Source organism: Loxodonta africana, chromosome 25 (genome assembly GCF_030014295.1).
Source record: "Loxodonta africana isolate mLoxAfr1 chromosome 25, mLoxAfr1.hap2, whole genome shotgun sequence".
NCBI classification, from domain to species: domain Eukaryota; kingdom Metazoa; phylum Chordata; class Mammalia; order Proboscidea; family Elephantidae; genus Loxodonta; species Loxodonta africana.
In genome coordinates this window covers 45,106,348-45,123,985 of record NC_087366.1, presented here as the reverse complement: position 1 = coordinate 45,123,985, position 17,638 = coordinate 45,106,348, and the positions used below count along the sequence as shown (strand labels likewise).

The window sequence follows — 17,638 nt, the reverse complement described above, 5'->3', positions numbered from 1 at the left end:
TCATGATTGACTTGAATTTCGAAGCCTAGCTGTCCATTGCCAGAACCCATTCAAAACTCATCCTACTTGCTTTATCCCTCATTCCAAACTTTCATGCCAGTTGTTCTGTTGAGAGTTAGCCATTAATAAACATTTTATTGCTCATTTTCTAGAACTTCTAAAACAAGACTGTTAAAAATGTTAGAGGGTTTTTTAAGTCCCCCAGCACAGTTAGAACATATCTTGAACCTAGTTCTTGAGTTTCCTGGATCAGCAATATGTTGTTGATGTTGTTAGGTAGCACCGAATCACTTCTGACTCTTAGATACCCTGTGTACAACAGAGTGAAACTCTGCCTAGTCCTGTGCCATCCTCACAGTTCTTGCTGTGCTTGAGCCCATTGTTGAAGCCCCTGTGTCAGTCCATCTCATTGGGAGTCTTCCTCCCTTTTGCTGACCTTCTACTTTGCCAAGCGTGATGTCCTTCTCCAGGAATGGTCCTTCCTGATAACATGTCCAAAGTATGTGAGACAAAGTCTCACCATCCTTGCTTCTAAGGAGCACTCTGGCTGTACTTCTTCCAAGATAGATTTGTTCATTCTTCTGGCAGTTCATGGTATATTCAATATTCTTTGCCAACACCATAATTCAAAGTCATCAATTCTTCAGTCTTCCTTATTCATTGTCCAGTTTTCACATGCATATGAGGCAATTAAAACACCATGACTTGGGTCAGGCACACCTTAGTCCTCATAGTGACGTCTTTGCTTTTTAACACTTTAAAGAGACTTTTTGCAGTGGATTTGCCCAATGCAATGTGTCTTTTGATTTCTTGACTGCTGCTTCCATGGACATTGATTGTGGATCAGTGAAATCCTTGACAGCTTCAGTCTTTTCTCCATTTATCACGATGTTGCTCATTGGTCCATTTGTGAGGATTTTTGTTTTCTTTATGTTGAGGTGTAATCCATACTGAAGACTATAGTCTTTGATCTTCATCAGTAAGTACTTCAAGTCCTCTTCACTTGCAGCAAGCAAGGCTGCATCGTCTGCATATCACAGGTTGTTAACGAGTCTTCCTCCAATCCTGATGCCCCGTTCTTCTTCATATAGTCCAGCTTCTTGGATTATTTGCTCAGCATGCAGATTGAATAAATATGGCGAAAGGATACAACCCTGACGCACACCTTGACTTGAAAGCACACAGTATCCCCTTGTTCTGTTTGAATGACTGCCTCTTGGCCTCTGTACAGGTTCCTCACAAGAACAAATAATTGTTCTGGAATTCCCATTCTTCAACATGTTGTTGTTAGGTGCCGTCGAGTCGGTTCCGACTCATAGCGACCCTATGCACAACAGAATGAAACACTGCCCGGTCCTGCGCCATCCTTACTTAAAATCGTTGTTATGCTTGGGTTCATTGTTGCAGCCACTGTGTCAATCCAGCTCGTTAAGGGTCTTCCTCTTTTCTGCTGACCCTGTACTCTGCCGAGCATGATGTCCTTCGCCAGGGACTGATCCCTCCTGACAACATGTCCAAAGTATGTAAGACGCAGTCTTGCCATCCTTGCCTCTAAGGAGCATTCTGGCTGCACTTCTTTCAAGACAGATTTGTCCGTTCTTTTGGCAGTCCTGGTATATTCAGTATTCTTCGCCAACACCACAGTTCAAAGGTGTCAGCTCTTCTTTGGTCTTCCTTAATCATTGTCCAGCTTTCACAGGCATCAACAACATAGAAGCCATTAATAGAACATTTTTCCTGGCATGTCACATTTTATCATTAACTCTGTTATTTAAAAGAATATGCATAATTTAAATGTGAGTAGCACTGTATATGATCATGAGGATGGCACAGAGCCAGGCAGCATTTTGTTCTGTTATATATAAGGTGGCTGTGAGTTGGAGCCGACCTGACAGTGACTAACAGCGAAAGTTCCTGTATAAACCCATTAATGTCTTTAAAGGTTAAAAGGACCGTTTCTGTATTGAGACAAAGATGTACAGGAAGCCGACACACACACACTCAGTTCTGACTCCTGGAGACCCCGTGTGTGCGGAGTAGGACTGTGCACCACAGGGTTTTCAGTGGTTCCTTTTCATAAGTAGATCTCCAGGCCTTTCTTCTGATGTATCTTTGGGTGTGTTAGAACCACCCCCCTTTTGGTTAGAACCCCCAGTGCTCAACCATTTGCTCGGCCCAGGGACTCTAATAGGAAGCCCAGACATTGTAGGAATTTCCATGCTGGGCATTCCCTGTGAATAAATTTGTAGACCTGGGAAAGTGTGAAGTGGGGTGGGCTGCTGGGCTCTGGATGGTTCAGGAACGTGAGTGTCCCGCAGAGCATCTCTGTCTAACCGGGCATACCACAGCCCAGGGTAGTGTGGCCTTGCTACCTTTCCCTGCTCGGGATCTCGGAGTGGGGCAGGCAGATCAAAGAGCTTAGCAGCGTGTGTGAAGCCAGAGATGGGCAGCGGTATCTCTGCAGGCCACCCCGTCCAGCGGTGAGCAGCCCACTGTGCCCTCCTGGGAGCACTCCTGCAGTGTCTCCAGCTCAGCTGAGCACCTGGGGCCCAGAGTGCCCTGTTGTAGAACAGCCTCTGATGATTAACTACAGCTGCTGGGTTTTTCCAGGGCAAAGGGGCAGTGTTTTTAGTTTGAAAGTCCCTGGATATACCCTAGATCCGCTTAAGGGGCAGATTAAAGGAGAACCAGTGAAACCATGAACTGTGATTACATTTAACGTAGTCTTTTCTCCTTGCGGCCTGAATAATGGTGCTGGTTAGAAACCATTGCAGCTCTCTAACTGCTAAAACACAGACGTTTTGTTCATAAAAGTCCGCAGTAGTAACATTAGTTAGCAATTGTCTTCCCACTTGCCACCTTGCTTTTACAAAACAGAATGGAGTTATTTTTTTAGAACAAACCAGCCGTTAGGAAGGCGAGATGTTCCATTTTCTACAGACAGCTGCAATAGCGTGCCAGATTGCCCTTGCTGGTGGTAACTAATTGAACAGCTTTTGGAATGTGCTGTCTCGTGTTATATCCATTAATGGGCCTCTGCCTTCCTCCTGCGGGAGAAAGATGTGGCAGTCTACTTCTGTCAAAATTTACAGCTGTGGAAACCCAATGGTTTACTGTCTTACAGGGTCACTGTGAGTTGAAATCGACTTGACAACAGTGGGTTGTGTTACAGAGAAATGGGATTTCTTTGAGATATGGTAGCTTTACTGCCATATAATTTCACTTGTTAAACGTGTTAAGAAACTGACGTTTCTTGGACCCAGGGATTTAGACATAGAGTTGATGACTGTTTTCTTTTTCCAGATGTGTTTTTAGGCAGAGTTCTCTTCATTGTCATCGTTGTTCTCTGTGAGCATCCTCTCAGAGCAGGGACTTTCCTGTGTGTATACTGATGGGTACCATGTTCTTCAGTCTCTAACTCAGAGGCTCAGCTGCAGGGTCAGGTGTCACTCACAGTGGGCGCCCCCCTACCCCCATCCCGCTGTGGGCCTGTGTGGACCCAGAGGGGCCTGCCTCAGTGCCTGTCCCAGGATCGTGGCACCATTTGGTATAGGGATCTTATACTTGCCCCTCACCATTATCAAGTAGTTTCCATGGGAGAAATATCTGGCAGTCTGCTTCCATAAAGATTTACAGCCTTGGGACCCAGTGGGTCACTGTGAGTCAGAATCAACTCGACAGCAGTGGGTTTTGGTTTTTCATTACCAAGAGAGAAGGAAAAGACAGGGAGCTGAAGTGAGAGAATGCTATATTGGCCTTAAAAGACTCTCAAGGTATGGGGTGTTCACATGGTTATTTATGAAATTCGGGTTTTTTATATTCAGAAATGTGATTAATTTGTTACTGACAGAATGAAGACTCTTAATTTTTAGCTCCCATCCAGCCACAAAGCAATCAGTACTCCTTGTGTGAAAGGAAATCCAGCATCCTCCCCCGCCCCCAACCCCACCAAGAGCCTGACTGGCTGGGTCACCCTGGGAGCCAGGCAGCATCCCTCCCGCGGACGAGGCAGGACAAGGACAAGGACCAGGCTTCCCCACACATGCGGTCCTGGGCTCTGCATGTTTGAGGTGCAGAAACACACCCAGCAAAACAAGACTGTTAATGGGGAAAACTGTTGCTTGGAAATGTGATTGACGTATGTCAGAATCTGCACAGTACGATTTCAGCTGCCTTTTCTATATTTCTAGAGAATTTTTTTATGCTGTGACTCAGCAGCCGATAGGCCATCATCCCCTAGCTCCTCCTGTTCTTGCTGTTGCTAAAAATATTGCTGAAGGTATTTGATCTAAAAGATGCATGTGGTTTACTTGGTACAGAACCAATACTTTATAACGAGGTAGAGATTTCCCTAAAACTCAATACTATCGAGAAATGCCAACTACCACTGCTGTGGTCTGCTTGCCGAAGGAGAGAGGTGCTCATGGTTCAGTGGTTTTCGGGGAGCAGGGAGCCACCGATGCTTTTTGGTTGATTGATACCCACCTAATTCAGTGCTATTTTCTGATATATCAGAGGCCACAAATTTTGGTTACTTTTAACTTGATCACATTTCTTAGAAACTTTTGTATTAAGAATAGAATAGCAAGAAGAAAAGAACAGAAATGTTTGTTCCGTACCCTTCAGACAAATGCAAAGCACTATCCTTCGTTGTATGGCAGGGTCAGTATCCACAGAATAGCAAGATCTGGCCTGTATTTTTTCTCCCATGGCATGAGATTGGTGCTTGTTAGAGAGGTTGGGAAATTAAAAGATTTGCTAATGTATTTTCTGTATATATTTGAGGAAATAGAATTTTTTGCTTGATGAAAAGAAGGTTGGGTATTTGAAAGACCTTTTCCTTTATTTCTGCTGTTAGGACGGCGTACAGTTAGATGAGCTTGGAGCGAAGCAGGAGAGATGTAAAAGGGAGCGCCTCCCCCATGCGAAAGTGAGCCCTGGAGGGCGACAGGGACTTTGCCCGGAGCTGTGTCCCCGAGTCTGAGTTTGCAGAGCTTCTCGTGATGAGGGACTGAACAGATGACCACCTATGAGGAAGGGCATCCTGACAGGGCAGCATTTAATCAGCAGAGCTGTTGTGGGAAAAGGTTGGGCGAAGATTTGTAATCTTTGAACTACAGGAAAACAGGGAAGGTGATGGGGAGGAACAACTTCATTGTAAGCAGCCTCCTCTTTCGTCCTATCACGGCTCTTCTCCCTGTTTGTTTCCTAATGGACTAGGACTTCCATGCTGACATCCCTCCCTCTTACCCTCTGTCCCAGCATTAAGTTTTATCATCAGAAGATTGGGAACAGGAAGTTAAGGTAGATGTTAAATGTTGAATAGAGACAAAATCTTAAAAACGCAATCAAGGACACAGATGAAATGGGGTAACAGAAACCTTGATTTTGCATTTATATCTAAAACACCATGAAGTAAAAGCATTTGAAGACATTTAGCAATGAATTATCTATACACACTGTGGGTGCCTTAGCACCCAGGACTTCCGTAATTTTAACAAATTGTAACTTCATGAAATGGAAGGCTATTGAAGATGGTGTGTGCCTCCTTATATTAAAATCCTGTTTTCTTCAGTATTATTTTTTCCCGTTTCATTACGTCTTCAAATTTTAGTGTCTTGAAAGAGATAATTTGATAGTATTATTTTCTCGTAGACCACAGGTTTATGAAAATGAGAAATTTTTAAAGTAAATGTAATTACTGTATGTTCTATTGATAAACACAAGTTTATAGGAGTTATCAGCCTCTGTTCATCTTTCCTATATTAGCAGTTAGAAAAATGTAGACCAGAGATAATATTGGCAAAAAAATATGTAAGATTAAAATAGCTGTTTCCTGCCCACAGATGACGAGGATGGCATGGACTGCGTGGACAATGAGAGGCGGCCACATTTCCCGCAGTTTTCTTACTCTGCAAGTGGACGAGAATAATTGTCTCATTCTGCTGCTTCACTGTCATCCTAGACTTATTACTGAAAACGGTTCCTGGACATCACCACCAGTCCTAGCTCTTACAGATAGCAGGGGCACCTTCAGACGTCCCAGACCAATCAAGGGTCTTCACCCCTAGCAACCTTTCACACACATGAAAACACACATATATGCAAACACACTCGACCTTTTGTTTTTGCATGAAATTGTATCTCAGTCTAAGGTCTCATGCTGTTGCTGCTACTGTCTTACTATTATAGCAACTTTAAGAGATAATTTTACAATCTTTCGAAGTCATGAGTCCACCATTGTTCATTTGTGCCCCAGTTGTCATCTTTTGATCTTTTTAGGTTTTGTTTTCCCTAACAGTGAAGGCTGGAAGAGAGACATTGATTCTAGGTACATTTTTAAACTTTCTAGAAGATAAAAACTAACTAGGCTAAGAAGATTTAGTGTGTAATCCACAGCAACGTGGATGGGTGGTGATGCACGTATGCAGACTGTTAGTGAAGCCATTCAGTTCAGTGCATGAAGTAGGGATTGAGCGCTAAGATCTGGCTGGAATTCATTAGGAAGCACTTGAGAAAAGGACTGAACAACCGCTGATAAATATATATATATATGTATATGTATATTTTTAATTCCTATTGGATACTCCAGAGGAAGCCTGTATCACACACGGACATCTAGACTTCACGGGCAGTCATGGACAAACGAACATTGTCCTACCAAGAAATGAAGGCATATGCACAGCAGAGAGAGGGTCTCATGATACGATTCACGCCAGAGAGCATTTTTCCCCCTGTGCTTGGAAACGTTTCTCCCTTCTTGATATTTATCACCTCTGATGGCTGAAGAATATAGACAGGTATGAGGATCCTGCTTTTCACCAAAATTTGTACACCAAGGTAGACAGACAGGTGTTTGCCTTATTTGTTTTAATTTTCTACTTTGAGTTTTCCGTGAATTAGCTTTCTCTCAGATGTTAAAACTTTGAATATCCTTTTATGGTTTTGTTTATATTGCAGTAGTATTTATTTTTTAGTGATGAGGAGTGTATGTCACGTTAGCAAATGCAGCTCCAACTTACACAAGATAGACTGCATGCAGCTTATTTTGACCCATGTGCAAGGAATGTACACGCCGATGAGACTCACGCACTTTTTCTCCTCTGTAAAAAAATCTTGATGAGGCTCTGAAATTGTACATAGTGGTTAGAATTTGGCTTTGAGAGAAGAGATGCTGTCGTTTAACCCCTCGGTGCTGAAAATCCCCAACTGTCCATGCCAAGGGGTTAATGAAACCAATGGATGTTGATACGTGCTCAGTTGAGAACTGATCTGTGATGAAGGCCTGGCAGCACAGTGCGGTGGAAAAAACTGAGACCTGAACGATGATGAGCAATGAACTTTCCTTGGCAATATGAACACATCTCGAGTATTTACCGAGTAGGCAGTAAAGGATTAGAACCTGGTGTGTTTAGTCTGATCATGGTACACTTATCACTGAATTAAGCCATCAGGGAAAAAAACAACAAAAAAAGAACACCTCCAGCTTTCCTTTTTCTGTACATACTCATGTCCCCCAGTTCCAACCTTTCTCACTGACGGGGGACATGTATGCAAACCTCATCTTTCTCCTTCATTAATGATGATCTTCAGATTAAACCCTTTGGTGCTAGGAGCTGACATTTTCCAAAGCAGCCTATGAAGTCCAAGGGGCTGGGGGGCCATTCTTGCAGCAAGCAGGCGGCAACCCGGACTCGCTGGAGTGACCATGGAAATGTGTTTTAGTTCAGCTATCTGACAGCTCCCCAAATGGAAGACTACAGCATTACGTAGTATTATGATTGCATTGTATGAAAGAGCAAGTGACTTTTTAAGTAGGATGAATCATATTCATATGCAGATGTCTTAGCCTCTTGACGCTGGAAGTGTGGGTTTATAGATATGAAACCACTGCTGGCGGTGGGCAGGCCACTGGGACTGACAGGGGGTTAAAGGGCATTTTATTAAGGCAGCTAAGACATATTCAGACATAGATTTTGTCCTCATTTTTCATATTTTTATCTGAGTGAAGTTCATCCTTAATATTGAGTGGGAAGTTACAGTAAGTGGTAGTTCACTCTTGCACATATAGCTCACCTTTTTTTTTTTTTTTAAACTTGGAATTATGTTGAATGTTTCACTTTGACAAGAAAGTAGACCGGAAGGTGTGTCCTGTAAGTTGTCTTGCATCCATCCATTCTATGAGAAAGAAGCAGATAAGAGGACAGAAGAGAGCTGAGACTGGCTGATGATCAGAGTTTTCCTTCCTTCAGAGGGAAAGTGTAACACCACACACTGAGCACATAGCTTTTGTTTTTTTGTTGTTGTTGTTTGTTTGTTTTGTAATCTTAAGGTGATTCCATGACAGTGGCGAAGGACACTTTCTAAGATTAATGACCACCGCTGACAGTGCCCTGGGCTGGCCACTCCTCACAGCTGGCTCTCCATCCCCAGCCAAGGCCTGGGGCTTGCTTGGCACTTGTCCCCTCGAAGAGCCTGTGAGCATCACGGAAGTGTTCTCTTGGCTTAGATTCTTTGAATCCCTTACTTTTGCTCCCAGATCTCAATCAGCTGGCGTGGAGGAATAATAGAAAAAAATGTGTGTCGAGGGAGATTTCTGAAACTTCCTTGTAATTTGCCCATAGCTGTAGTTGTGGATTCTGGCAGGTGGAAAGGCCCGAAACCTGGAATCATTCCATCAGAATACAGTTCAGACTTTGCGGACTCCAGCTTGTACTAACTTTCATTGCGTTTGCCCTATTGTAATCACACAGCCATCTTGGAGGAATTGGCCATTTCTGCTTGGATTTTCGACAGGGTTGCTCACAGCTTTGCTTTCTACACTAATTAGCGTTATTCCAGTATTGTTTTCCATTTCCCCATAACTGATTTCCGGCTTCTTAAAGCTGACTGTTCTTGCAGGGGCCACTTGCTTATCCTAGAGTACAAAAGTAAGGGCCTTCCTTACTAACTGCAGGGTCTATATATTACACCTCAATGTACACACTTTGCTGCTACTGTTCGTACTGTCTACAGTAGAATTTCCTTATCTTGCTCCTGATAGTGCATTACAGGCAAGCATGAAATGTAAAGTATTTATTTAAATAAAAAAGAAAACCTCTAAATTGGTAATTGAATTACCTCCCTGTAGCTTTATAGTTTGTGACATTTCTTGACCTTGCTAGTTCTTTCATTACATCCGTGCAAGATCTAGTCATCTGGTTAAGGATTTTAAGCAGACGTGACTATGAACCCAAGAAACCGTATTACTATTGGTCATACTAAAACTGTTGCTTTCCTTGAGTCTATGACCCACAAGGATGTGAAATAACCACGAGAACCTGTTTTTGTACACTGTACATCCTTAGTATTTTTACACGTATATGATAGGGATGCACATGATTTTCCTTCGTACAGACAGCTGAAATAAAGCACTATGTCAACCTGCTACTTCTCTGCCTATTGTTGTGGGACCTGGTTCTGTAATCGCAGAAAATTCAACGTTATTCTTTACTGGCACGAATATATATTTTCAATAGCCCCACCTGGTGTTAACCTACCCTCTATGAAATGTGATAGGAAACTATGTTAATTCCCGGTAGCCGAAAACACACAGGGGGTTATTTTATTACTTCAGTGAGATTGCACTAGCGTGGTGGTACAGCGTTGAGGAAGGGGCTACTTCCCGACCTCTCTGCACTGGATTCAGGGCAGATCTTCTCTGAAGCCGGCGGGGAGCAGGTCTCCTTGGAGATTCTTTCCGACCCTAGTAATCCTCGCAGCAGACGGTTTGGACCAGAACTCTGAAGGAGTGTAGCTCCTCAGTGATGTCTTCCTGATTCGCACCGCTCCGCACACTCCTTCCTTAGAATGCATTTTAAAGACTTCACGGCAAATCGGCAGACTTAGACATGGGGAATAGATGAGTCGGATGAGTGCGCTACAATCTGGTCGACCTGGAATTCTTCAGGATGGGGCCTGTTTTCCAATTGTACCTCACATACCAACGTAATCTACTGGTTTAGAAGCTTGGTTTCACTCCTGTGACGAAGGCAGGTGAAGCAACGGTGTTTGGGTCCCAAGTTAGCCAGGCATATGTGTGTCAGGCAGCCAGATCGGAGGGTGTTCTTCACATGCTGTTCTCTTAGAACCACTGGGGGACAGTTCCAGAATAAAGTGACCTCTTAATTTCTTTAAAGGTGCTATTTTTAGAATATCATATAATTTATTCACAGTATTCCAAGAGCAGAATTAAGGACAATTAAAATATCTTAGGTGACAGTCTTTATGTCTAGCACATTTTTGATGAAGTCAAAAACTTCTGAATCTGAAGAGTTCTCCCTGTTTCAGGCTTGAACCTTTTCCATGCTCTAGAGACTCAGATGGGCTCTGTAATCATGCCACCGCCTCCCAAGCCTAAGTCACATGGATTTTGAGAAGCAAGGCTGAGCATATGGTAACATCAGATCTATGTCGAAATAATAATACTGCTGCTGCTGCTGCTGCTGGTAGGTCGCTGGCTGGGGAAAATCGCCTGTGGTCAGTGACGTGTCCTGATGGCAGCCTTGCCTTTAGTCTTTTAGTGTCATGCTCAAAGACAACACAACATTTTCATTGTCCGTTTTTATTACTTTAAAGCATTTGCAGGCTTAACTCTGTATAGTGCAAATACTATTTTAAATAAATAATGACCTCTGTACAGATACTTGATATACTCAAGTAAATTTTCTAATTTCCCTAAGTACATGTTTTTAGGCTCTTCTCAAGTATAGCATATTGAAGAAGAAATCTGACCACAGAGCCAAAGATGACGCTCTTTTTCTTTTCTTTTTTTGTTAATGGAGTTGTTGAGAGAATAATGCCTAGTGTTTCCCAGTGTCTCTTTATTGTGCACATCCTGGCAGGATAAGTCACAATGGACTCTTACGGGTTGTTGATAAAAGGCAAATAAAGTTGAAGGATGATACAAAAATCACGAAGAGGGAAGCAAAATGAATGGCAGAAAAAAAGTTGATTTGATCCTTATTACACTTTGGCCTAGCTAAACTATGTGCCTTTTTGGTGTGTTTTGTTCATTACCCCAAGATAAAAAGAAAACAGTATAATTCAAGTCTTTAAAAAATTCATTTATTGAAACTCGTATGTGCAACAGCATATAAATGGGCAGAGTTTAAAGCATAATAGACTGCAAATCATTTCTGAAAACATACACCAGGAGATAGGTCTTCTCATTGAACATCAAACTTCAGACCCAGCCCTTCCAGACGCTCAGCACCCAGCACCACTGCCATCTGAGGCGCGTCACGCTGGAAAGGTCGTGGTGGATTGTGGCGTATTAAAAGCAGATGACTGTAAATCTCTCTGTACATCATTGACTTCACTCTGTTTCATCCAGGTCAGCAATCAGATTGAGGCATGCTGGGTAACTGGAAAAAAATTATAATAAAAAGTAAGTTTAAATATATCTTCGTCAATGTGACTTGTCTTCTCATTTACTGGTGTAGTCACCTCTTACCACTTCAGTTTTTGGAGAAAAAATTTCTGTTGCTAAAAATGTGGAAACTATGTAAAGGTTTGTGCCTCATCTTGACCACAGATCAGAGCCCTTGTCACATATTAGTAATAATGATTTTAATGCTTTAAATCTGAAAACAACCTGTATTCCAGGCATTTTTTGTGCCTTTTAAATAAGGACAGTATGGTGTTAGGACATGGCCAGAGAGCCGTGTTTTCCCTGTCCGGGAACAGAGAGGCTCGTTTATGCCAGAATCTCTTTACCGGACATTGATTCAGCCATGCAGTGGGTGAAGCTGGAACAAAAACAGACATGGGCCGTGTGCCTCTGGAAGTCCCTGGTGTGACCTGCAAATCTTTAGCTGTAAAACAATTTGTTGTAACATATATAAAGGTATTTTTTATGCAAAACCCTGTTTGCTGGGAGAGGGGATTTGGTGTACATGATCTCTTAGTTATGTTTAAAAACTAGGTCATAAAAATTGGGCCAGGGAAGGGGGATCATAATTTAGGGTAGTAGTATGTTACCTGCTGCTGCGGATGTGGCTATTCAGATTAGTTTTTACCACGACAGAAGTCATGTCAGCAACCATTGGAACTAGTTATACTCTACATAACAGTTAACTGAGTGCCTGTCATGTAGTGCATGGAAATGTAAGTAAGATAGAGTCCTTGCCCTCTGGGAGTGGAGAGGGGAGCTCAGATGACTTTGATCAAACCCCATTCTCACTTCACAGACGGGTCAGAGTGCGGTGTAGGATCGAAGGGCAAACCTGGTCTCCGTCAGCTGGGGATCATGTTCAAGAAGTGGGCTGGCACTCCCCAACCCCATTTCCTAAACTAGAATCACAGGACGACTCTTGTCTTCCCAGAGTAAGCCACGATTACTTGGGGATTTCCAAGAGAACAATGAATGAAACCAAGAGATTTAGAATTCATGCCAGAGAAATACATGAAAACCAATCTGTTGCCTTCAAAAAAAAAAGAAAAGGTAATATTTAAATACCTTCTAGTGCATGCGACACTCATCATGACTTTTTCATGACTCAGCCTGTAGGAGGATGGTTTCACACAGGGTAATTAGAATATGTGTACAGCCCCATCTCAAGGAGCCCTAGTGGCACAGTGGTTAAAAGCACTCAGCTGCTGACCAAAAAGGTCTGTGGTTTGAACCCACCAGCAGCTTAGAAGGAGAAAAGTGGCAATCTGCTTCTGTAAAGATTATAGCCTTGGAAACCCTGTGGGGCAGTTCTACTCTGTCCTGTAGGGTTGTTATGAGCTGGAATCAACTTGATGGCGGTTTGGTTTCAGTTCCATCTAGCACTGAACTAAGGTAGGGGCTAGAGCAAAAGGGCACGCTCCCTCGTGAGTGAATATGTGCTGGGGAGATGGGTGGACGAATGAATGTGTGATGTGTGCTGGGGAGATGGTGGACGAGTGAATGTGGTATGACGTGTGCTGGGGAGATGATGGACGAGAGGACATGTGGTGTGACCTGTGCTGGGGAGGTGGTATATGAGTGACTGTGCTGTGACGTTTGCTGGGGAGATGGTGGACGAGTGACTGGTGTCACGTGTGCTGGGGAGATGGTGGACAAGTAAATATGTGGTATGACGTGTGCTGGGGGGATGGTGGAGAACTGAATATGTGGTGTGACGTGCTGGGGAAATGGACGAGTGGATGTGTGATGTGTGACGTGTGCTGGGGAGATGGTGGATGAGTGACTGTGGTGTGACTTGTGTTGGGGAAATGGTGGACAAGTAGATGTGTGATGTGAGGTGTGTGCTGGGGAGATGGTGGACAAGTGGTGTGACGTGTGCTGGGTAGATGGTGGATGAGTGACTGTGGTGTGATGTGTGCTGGGGAAATGGACGAGTGAATGTGTGGTGTGACCTGTGCTGGGGAGATGGCTGGATCCTCTTCCTTCGCACCCACAGGGGCCTTCTGTTCTCTGGGCCCTTCCTCGCCAGCTGCAGGGAGTCTGCTCTGGAGCCCTGCCACTGCAGAAGGGGTGCCCTCTATCCTCAGTAGAATACACCCGGCCCAGAGGCTGCCAACTCGATTTTACCATCAAACACAGCATCTCTACCTAGAGCATATTAGCCTTTCCGTCTTGACCCAACTGACGCAGTTCAGTTCTGTCAAATGACTGGTTTCAGTGATGCCCTACCTCGCTCCCCGGGTTGGCCAAGTAAGGACAGCTACCTGGTGGCTGGTGCTCTGGAAACCCAGTCTTACTTTTTCACCTTACAAATTCAAAGATGTCTTTGGATACAAGCATAAACCACAACAGGCAAATTTCAAAAAAAAAAAAAACTTTTGATAGAAAACACATCCATCCACGCACGATACAAAATATTTCTAAAGACCTGAGGTACAAGTAAAATGTAGTTTTGTTTTTAACTAAGCTCCAGGAAAACTGGCATTTCTCATAGTCTTGCAGTGCCTGAGGGATCCAGGGCCATCTAGTAATTTATCAGTGTGCAATCCTTTCCCTGGGGACACCAGGCTCTGCTGAAGCTGTGACCTCTCCTTCTGCGGATCCACGTGAGAGGGACACAGGTGTGGGCCCTCCCCATGAGCCCATGGCATTGACCTGGACTGCTCTCCTGCAGCCAGTCAGCTTTTGCTCCCTCTTCATCAGTTTTCTGTTTTATTTGGTTTTGGTGTGAAGGCTTGAATTCCTCCTCACTTTATATTGTGGTGCTTTACTGTTCATTGTTCGACCCCAGTGCCTGCAACTGTGCCTGGCCCATGGTAAGCACTCAGTAAGTGTGACGGAAGAAGTCACTCTAGTATGTCATTGTCATGGGTTGAATTATGTCCCCCCAAAAATATGTGTATCAAATGGGCTGGGCCATGATTCCTGGCATTGTGTGATTTTCCTATATGTTGTAAATCCTGCTTCTATGATGTTAACGAGGGAGGATGGGCGGCAGTTGTGTTAGGGAGGCAGGACTCAATCTACAGGATTGGACTGTGTCTTGAGGCAATCTCTTGAGATATAAAAGGAGGGAGCAGAAAGACTGGGGACCTCATACCACCAAGAAAGCAGCACCAGGAGCACAGTGTGTCCTTTGGACCCATGGTCCCTGCACCTGAGAAGTTCTTCAACCAGGGGAAGACTGAATACAAGGACCTTTCTCCAGAGCCGACAGAAAGCCTTTCCCTGGAGCTGACGCACTGAATTTGGACTTGTAACCTATCAGACTGTGAGAGAATAAATTTCTCTTTGTTAAAGCCATCCATTTGTGGTATTTCTGTTACAACAGCACTAGATGACTAAGACAGACCTTGTTTTGTCTGCGAAATGCAGGCATGCTAAAATAATGTCCCCCTCAGTTTGCTGAATCTTTAGTAAAGACCTTCTGAGTGCTTTCCCTGCTGATTCCATAGCCTGCCAGTGATAATGGACACTTCAGGTACTGTCAAAATCTAGCATTTGGCATCTGAGAAGCAATCTGCCTTTACTTCTTAGGGATGCTTATTTCCAGAACACCGTTCCAGGGTACACTGACCATGGTCTTGCTGTACAGGACTGATGAAAATGCCACATCCACAATAGCCTGTCAGAGCTGCGGTGCGAGCCCTCAGCCACCATCTTTCTGTCCTTCTGCCTTTTACGTGTGGCCAGGCCCCTTGCTGTGGCTCCAGGGTGGAGTGGCCACATCTGCAGTTGTGTGGTGCTCTCAGATCACAAGGGGACCAGCAGGCGCCCTGGCAGCTGCTCTGGTAGAATACTGTCCACAGAGGACATAAGCACTCCCTGTCTGCAAGCCCACTATTGCTAACCCATTTTCTTTTTTCTCATTTTAATTCCTAACAGGGCACCTCCACACACCCGGACTTTTGTGCCTATAATTTATTTCTGAAGTTTGACTTTAAATTCGGAGTTTAAAAAATGAGTTGCTCTGGGTGACCTGAATTGTTCCCCAGGCAACCACACTGTGGGGTCGAGCCTTTTCTTCTTTTCTGTTTGTTCCTAAGCAGGCCTGAAAGGCGACGCCCTCCCAGGATATTGCTGCCCCACCTCACCTCTATAGGAAAGCTTGCAACCTCAGGCCTGACCTGCTGTCCCCTTGTTTGTCTGTGCATCTCCACCCTAGCCTCTTAGTAGCCCTTCCAAATGGAATATCCCCCTCCTTCTTGCTCTCTCTGAAAAAAAAAAAAACCAAACCAGTTGCTGTTGAATTGATTCGATTCATGGAACCCATGTGCGGTTTGCTGTATGAGGTTTTGAAAAGGCTGTGACTTTCAGAAGCAGATCACCAGGTTTTTTTTCCATGGCACCTCTGGATGAGTTCAAACTGCCAACCTTTCAGTTAGCAGTCAAACACTTAACCGTTGGCAGTACCCAGGGATGCTGTCTTGTTCTCTGCCTTGCTCCTCTGCATCTTTTGTCTCTGTGTTGCCAGGTTAAAAAAAAAAAAAAAGAGGTCCTGTTCCTTGTGCCTTTGGCAATAAAGCATCTATTTTTAACTAGATGGGGCAGAGCCCCTCCTCCACCTCCATCTGGGACATTCCAAAATCTTGCCCTGAGTTGACTGAGCTGCTCGGTAGCCACCAGTACCTTCTCTCTGTGGCTCTCCAGTCATGTTTTGGGAGCCAGGACTACTGCCCTGCAGTTCTCCCAGCCAGGGCCAGCTCCAGGCCACACGAGGCTGTGGCAGTTCCCCTGGGAGAATGGCAGCCACCTCACCCATTGGGATAGCTCCCACTCTGTGCAACCTTTTACCACAGCCAGTGGCCCATGGAATTTCTCTAGAAGAAATTCTTTCCCTGTCCATTTACTTCTCAGTTCAAATCACCTCATTTCTCTGGGCCTTATTTTTTCATCTCTACAAAAGAGATGTTAAATTATTCACCTTTCAAGGCCACAGTACTCTCAGTACCGATCCTGTTGGCTTCATGATCATCATTGCTGGGCTCTGGGTAAGGTGGGGAGCTCCCCTTTAAAGGGTGCCCAGTTCTAGTAGTAATTTTTTTTCTTTACCAGAAACCAATTGATATGGAAGCCAAAAAATGAACCTGACGTGGTACAGAGCTAAGATTTACATGCAGGCAACCTGACCTCAAAGTCCAGGGTCTTAATGCCCATTCTGACCAGATGAATGAGAGAGCACCTAAGCAGCCAGATTTGATCTTTGTGGAATTAAGTAGAGGTCAGATTTGGAAAGTAACCTGGAATAAACAAGCCAAGTGAACTATGTAGTCACTGATTTGTTTCAGAGAAAGGTGCCCCAACCAATTATCCTGTGAGACTTTGTGAAAATGAGGCCTTAAGTGTGGACGCTCAACTGTGAGAAGGCAGCCTTCTCAACCAGCCCTCCAGGCCCAAGCCAGCTGCCGTCTGTGGGTGTAGCTCTGCCTTTCTTCCTCCCACACAAGTGACAGACACTCCGGCGGGGCTCCCTGCCCTCCCTCTGGCTCGGGGTAGCCTCAGTGCCTCTCTGGGAATCTGCCTGTTGCCAGCTGCAAAGCGGGGCAGGAGTTCATGGCAAGGTCACCACGCACCCAGCAATTCATTCTTCCTCCTAACTGCCAGGCCAGACTCTGACAATGGGAGCTCTGCACAGAGTTCAAAGCCTGGTTTCCCTGGACCAGGGGGCCTGGCTGGGCTGTCTGGGGATCCCGAAAAGCAACAGAACTGTGGAAGCTGCGGAATTAAAAGGCAAGCACAGGAAAGGCTGCAGGCAGGCAAGAAGCTAGAAGAGGATGATTCTTCGGGTCTCAGTAAAATAGCATCTCAGCTGGACAGGGGACTCTCCACCCAGGGGGACAGCACCCCACCACACACAGGAGGAAATGCCAGCACCGGGCCTGCCCTTTGCCGCGCCTTCTCGTCTTCCCAGAGCGCAGGCAGTGTTCCTTCTGCAACTCGGGGAAACCCAAGTTAGTAGTCCTCCAGCGTTCTGGAGTCACACAAGTCACAATGGTGTCCCCTGCACACCGGCAGGTGTCTGTGTTTCATGTGGGCCATGTTTCCATGGTAAATAGATTTTAAGAATTCCCAAAGGACAGACAGTGTCACCAACAGCACAGAGCAGAGCCTCTGGCTGCCTCGTGTTTGAAAGTGTTAAAAATAAAGACAACATTGACATTTGGGGTTGTAATGTGACGGAATTACAGTCTTTTAAAGGCAAGA

General features: G+C 44.7%; 2 protein-coding genes across 5 annotated transcripts in view; one reads left to right on the top strand and one right to left on the bottom strand.

Moving 5' to 3' along the window:
* Positions 1-9,426, top strand: part of AKT3 (AKT serine/threonine kinase 3) — a 325,616-nt gene extending 316,190 nt beyond the window's left edge. Inside the window, exon 15 of the mRNA XM_064276763.1 lies at positions 5,847-9,426. Coding sequence (XP_064132833.1) covers positions 5,847-5,932 — 86 coding nt within the window. The 3' untranslated portion in view covers positions 5,933-9,426. The remainder of the gene's footprint in view (positions 1-5,846) is intronic.
* Positions 9,427-11,084: 1,658 nt separating this feature from the next.
* SDCCAG8 (SHH signaling and ciliogenesis regulator SDCCAG8) overlaps positions 11,085-17,638 on the bottom strand; it is a 242,379-nt gene continuing 235,825 nt past the window's right edge. For all 4 annotated transcript variants that reach the window (XM_064276762.1, XM_010591051.3, XM_023549320.2 and 1 more), the window contains one exon: positions 11,085-11,405. In XM_064276762.1, coding sequence (XP_064132832.1) covers positions 11,376-11,405 — 30 coding nt within the window. In that variant the 3' untranslated portion in view covers positions 11,085-11,375. The remainder of the gene's footprint in view (positions 11,406-17,638) is intronic.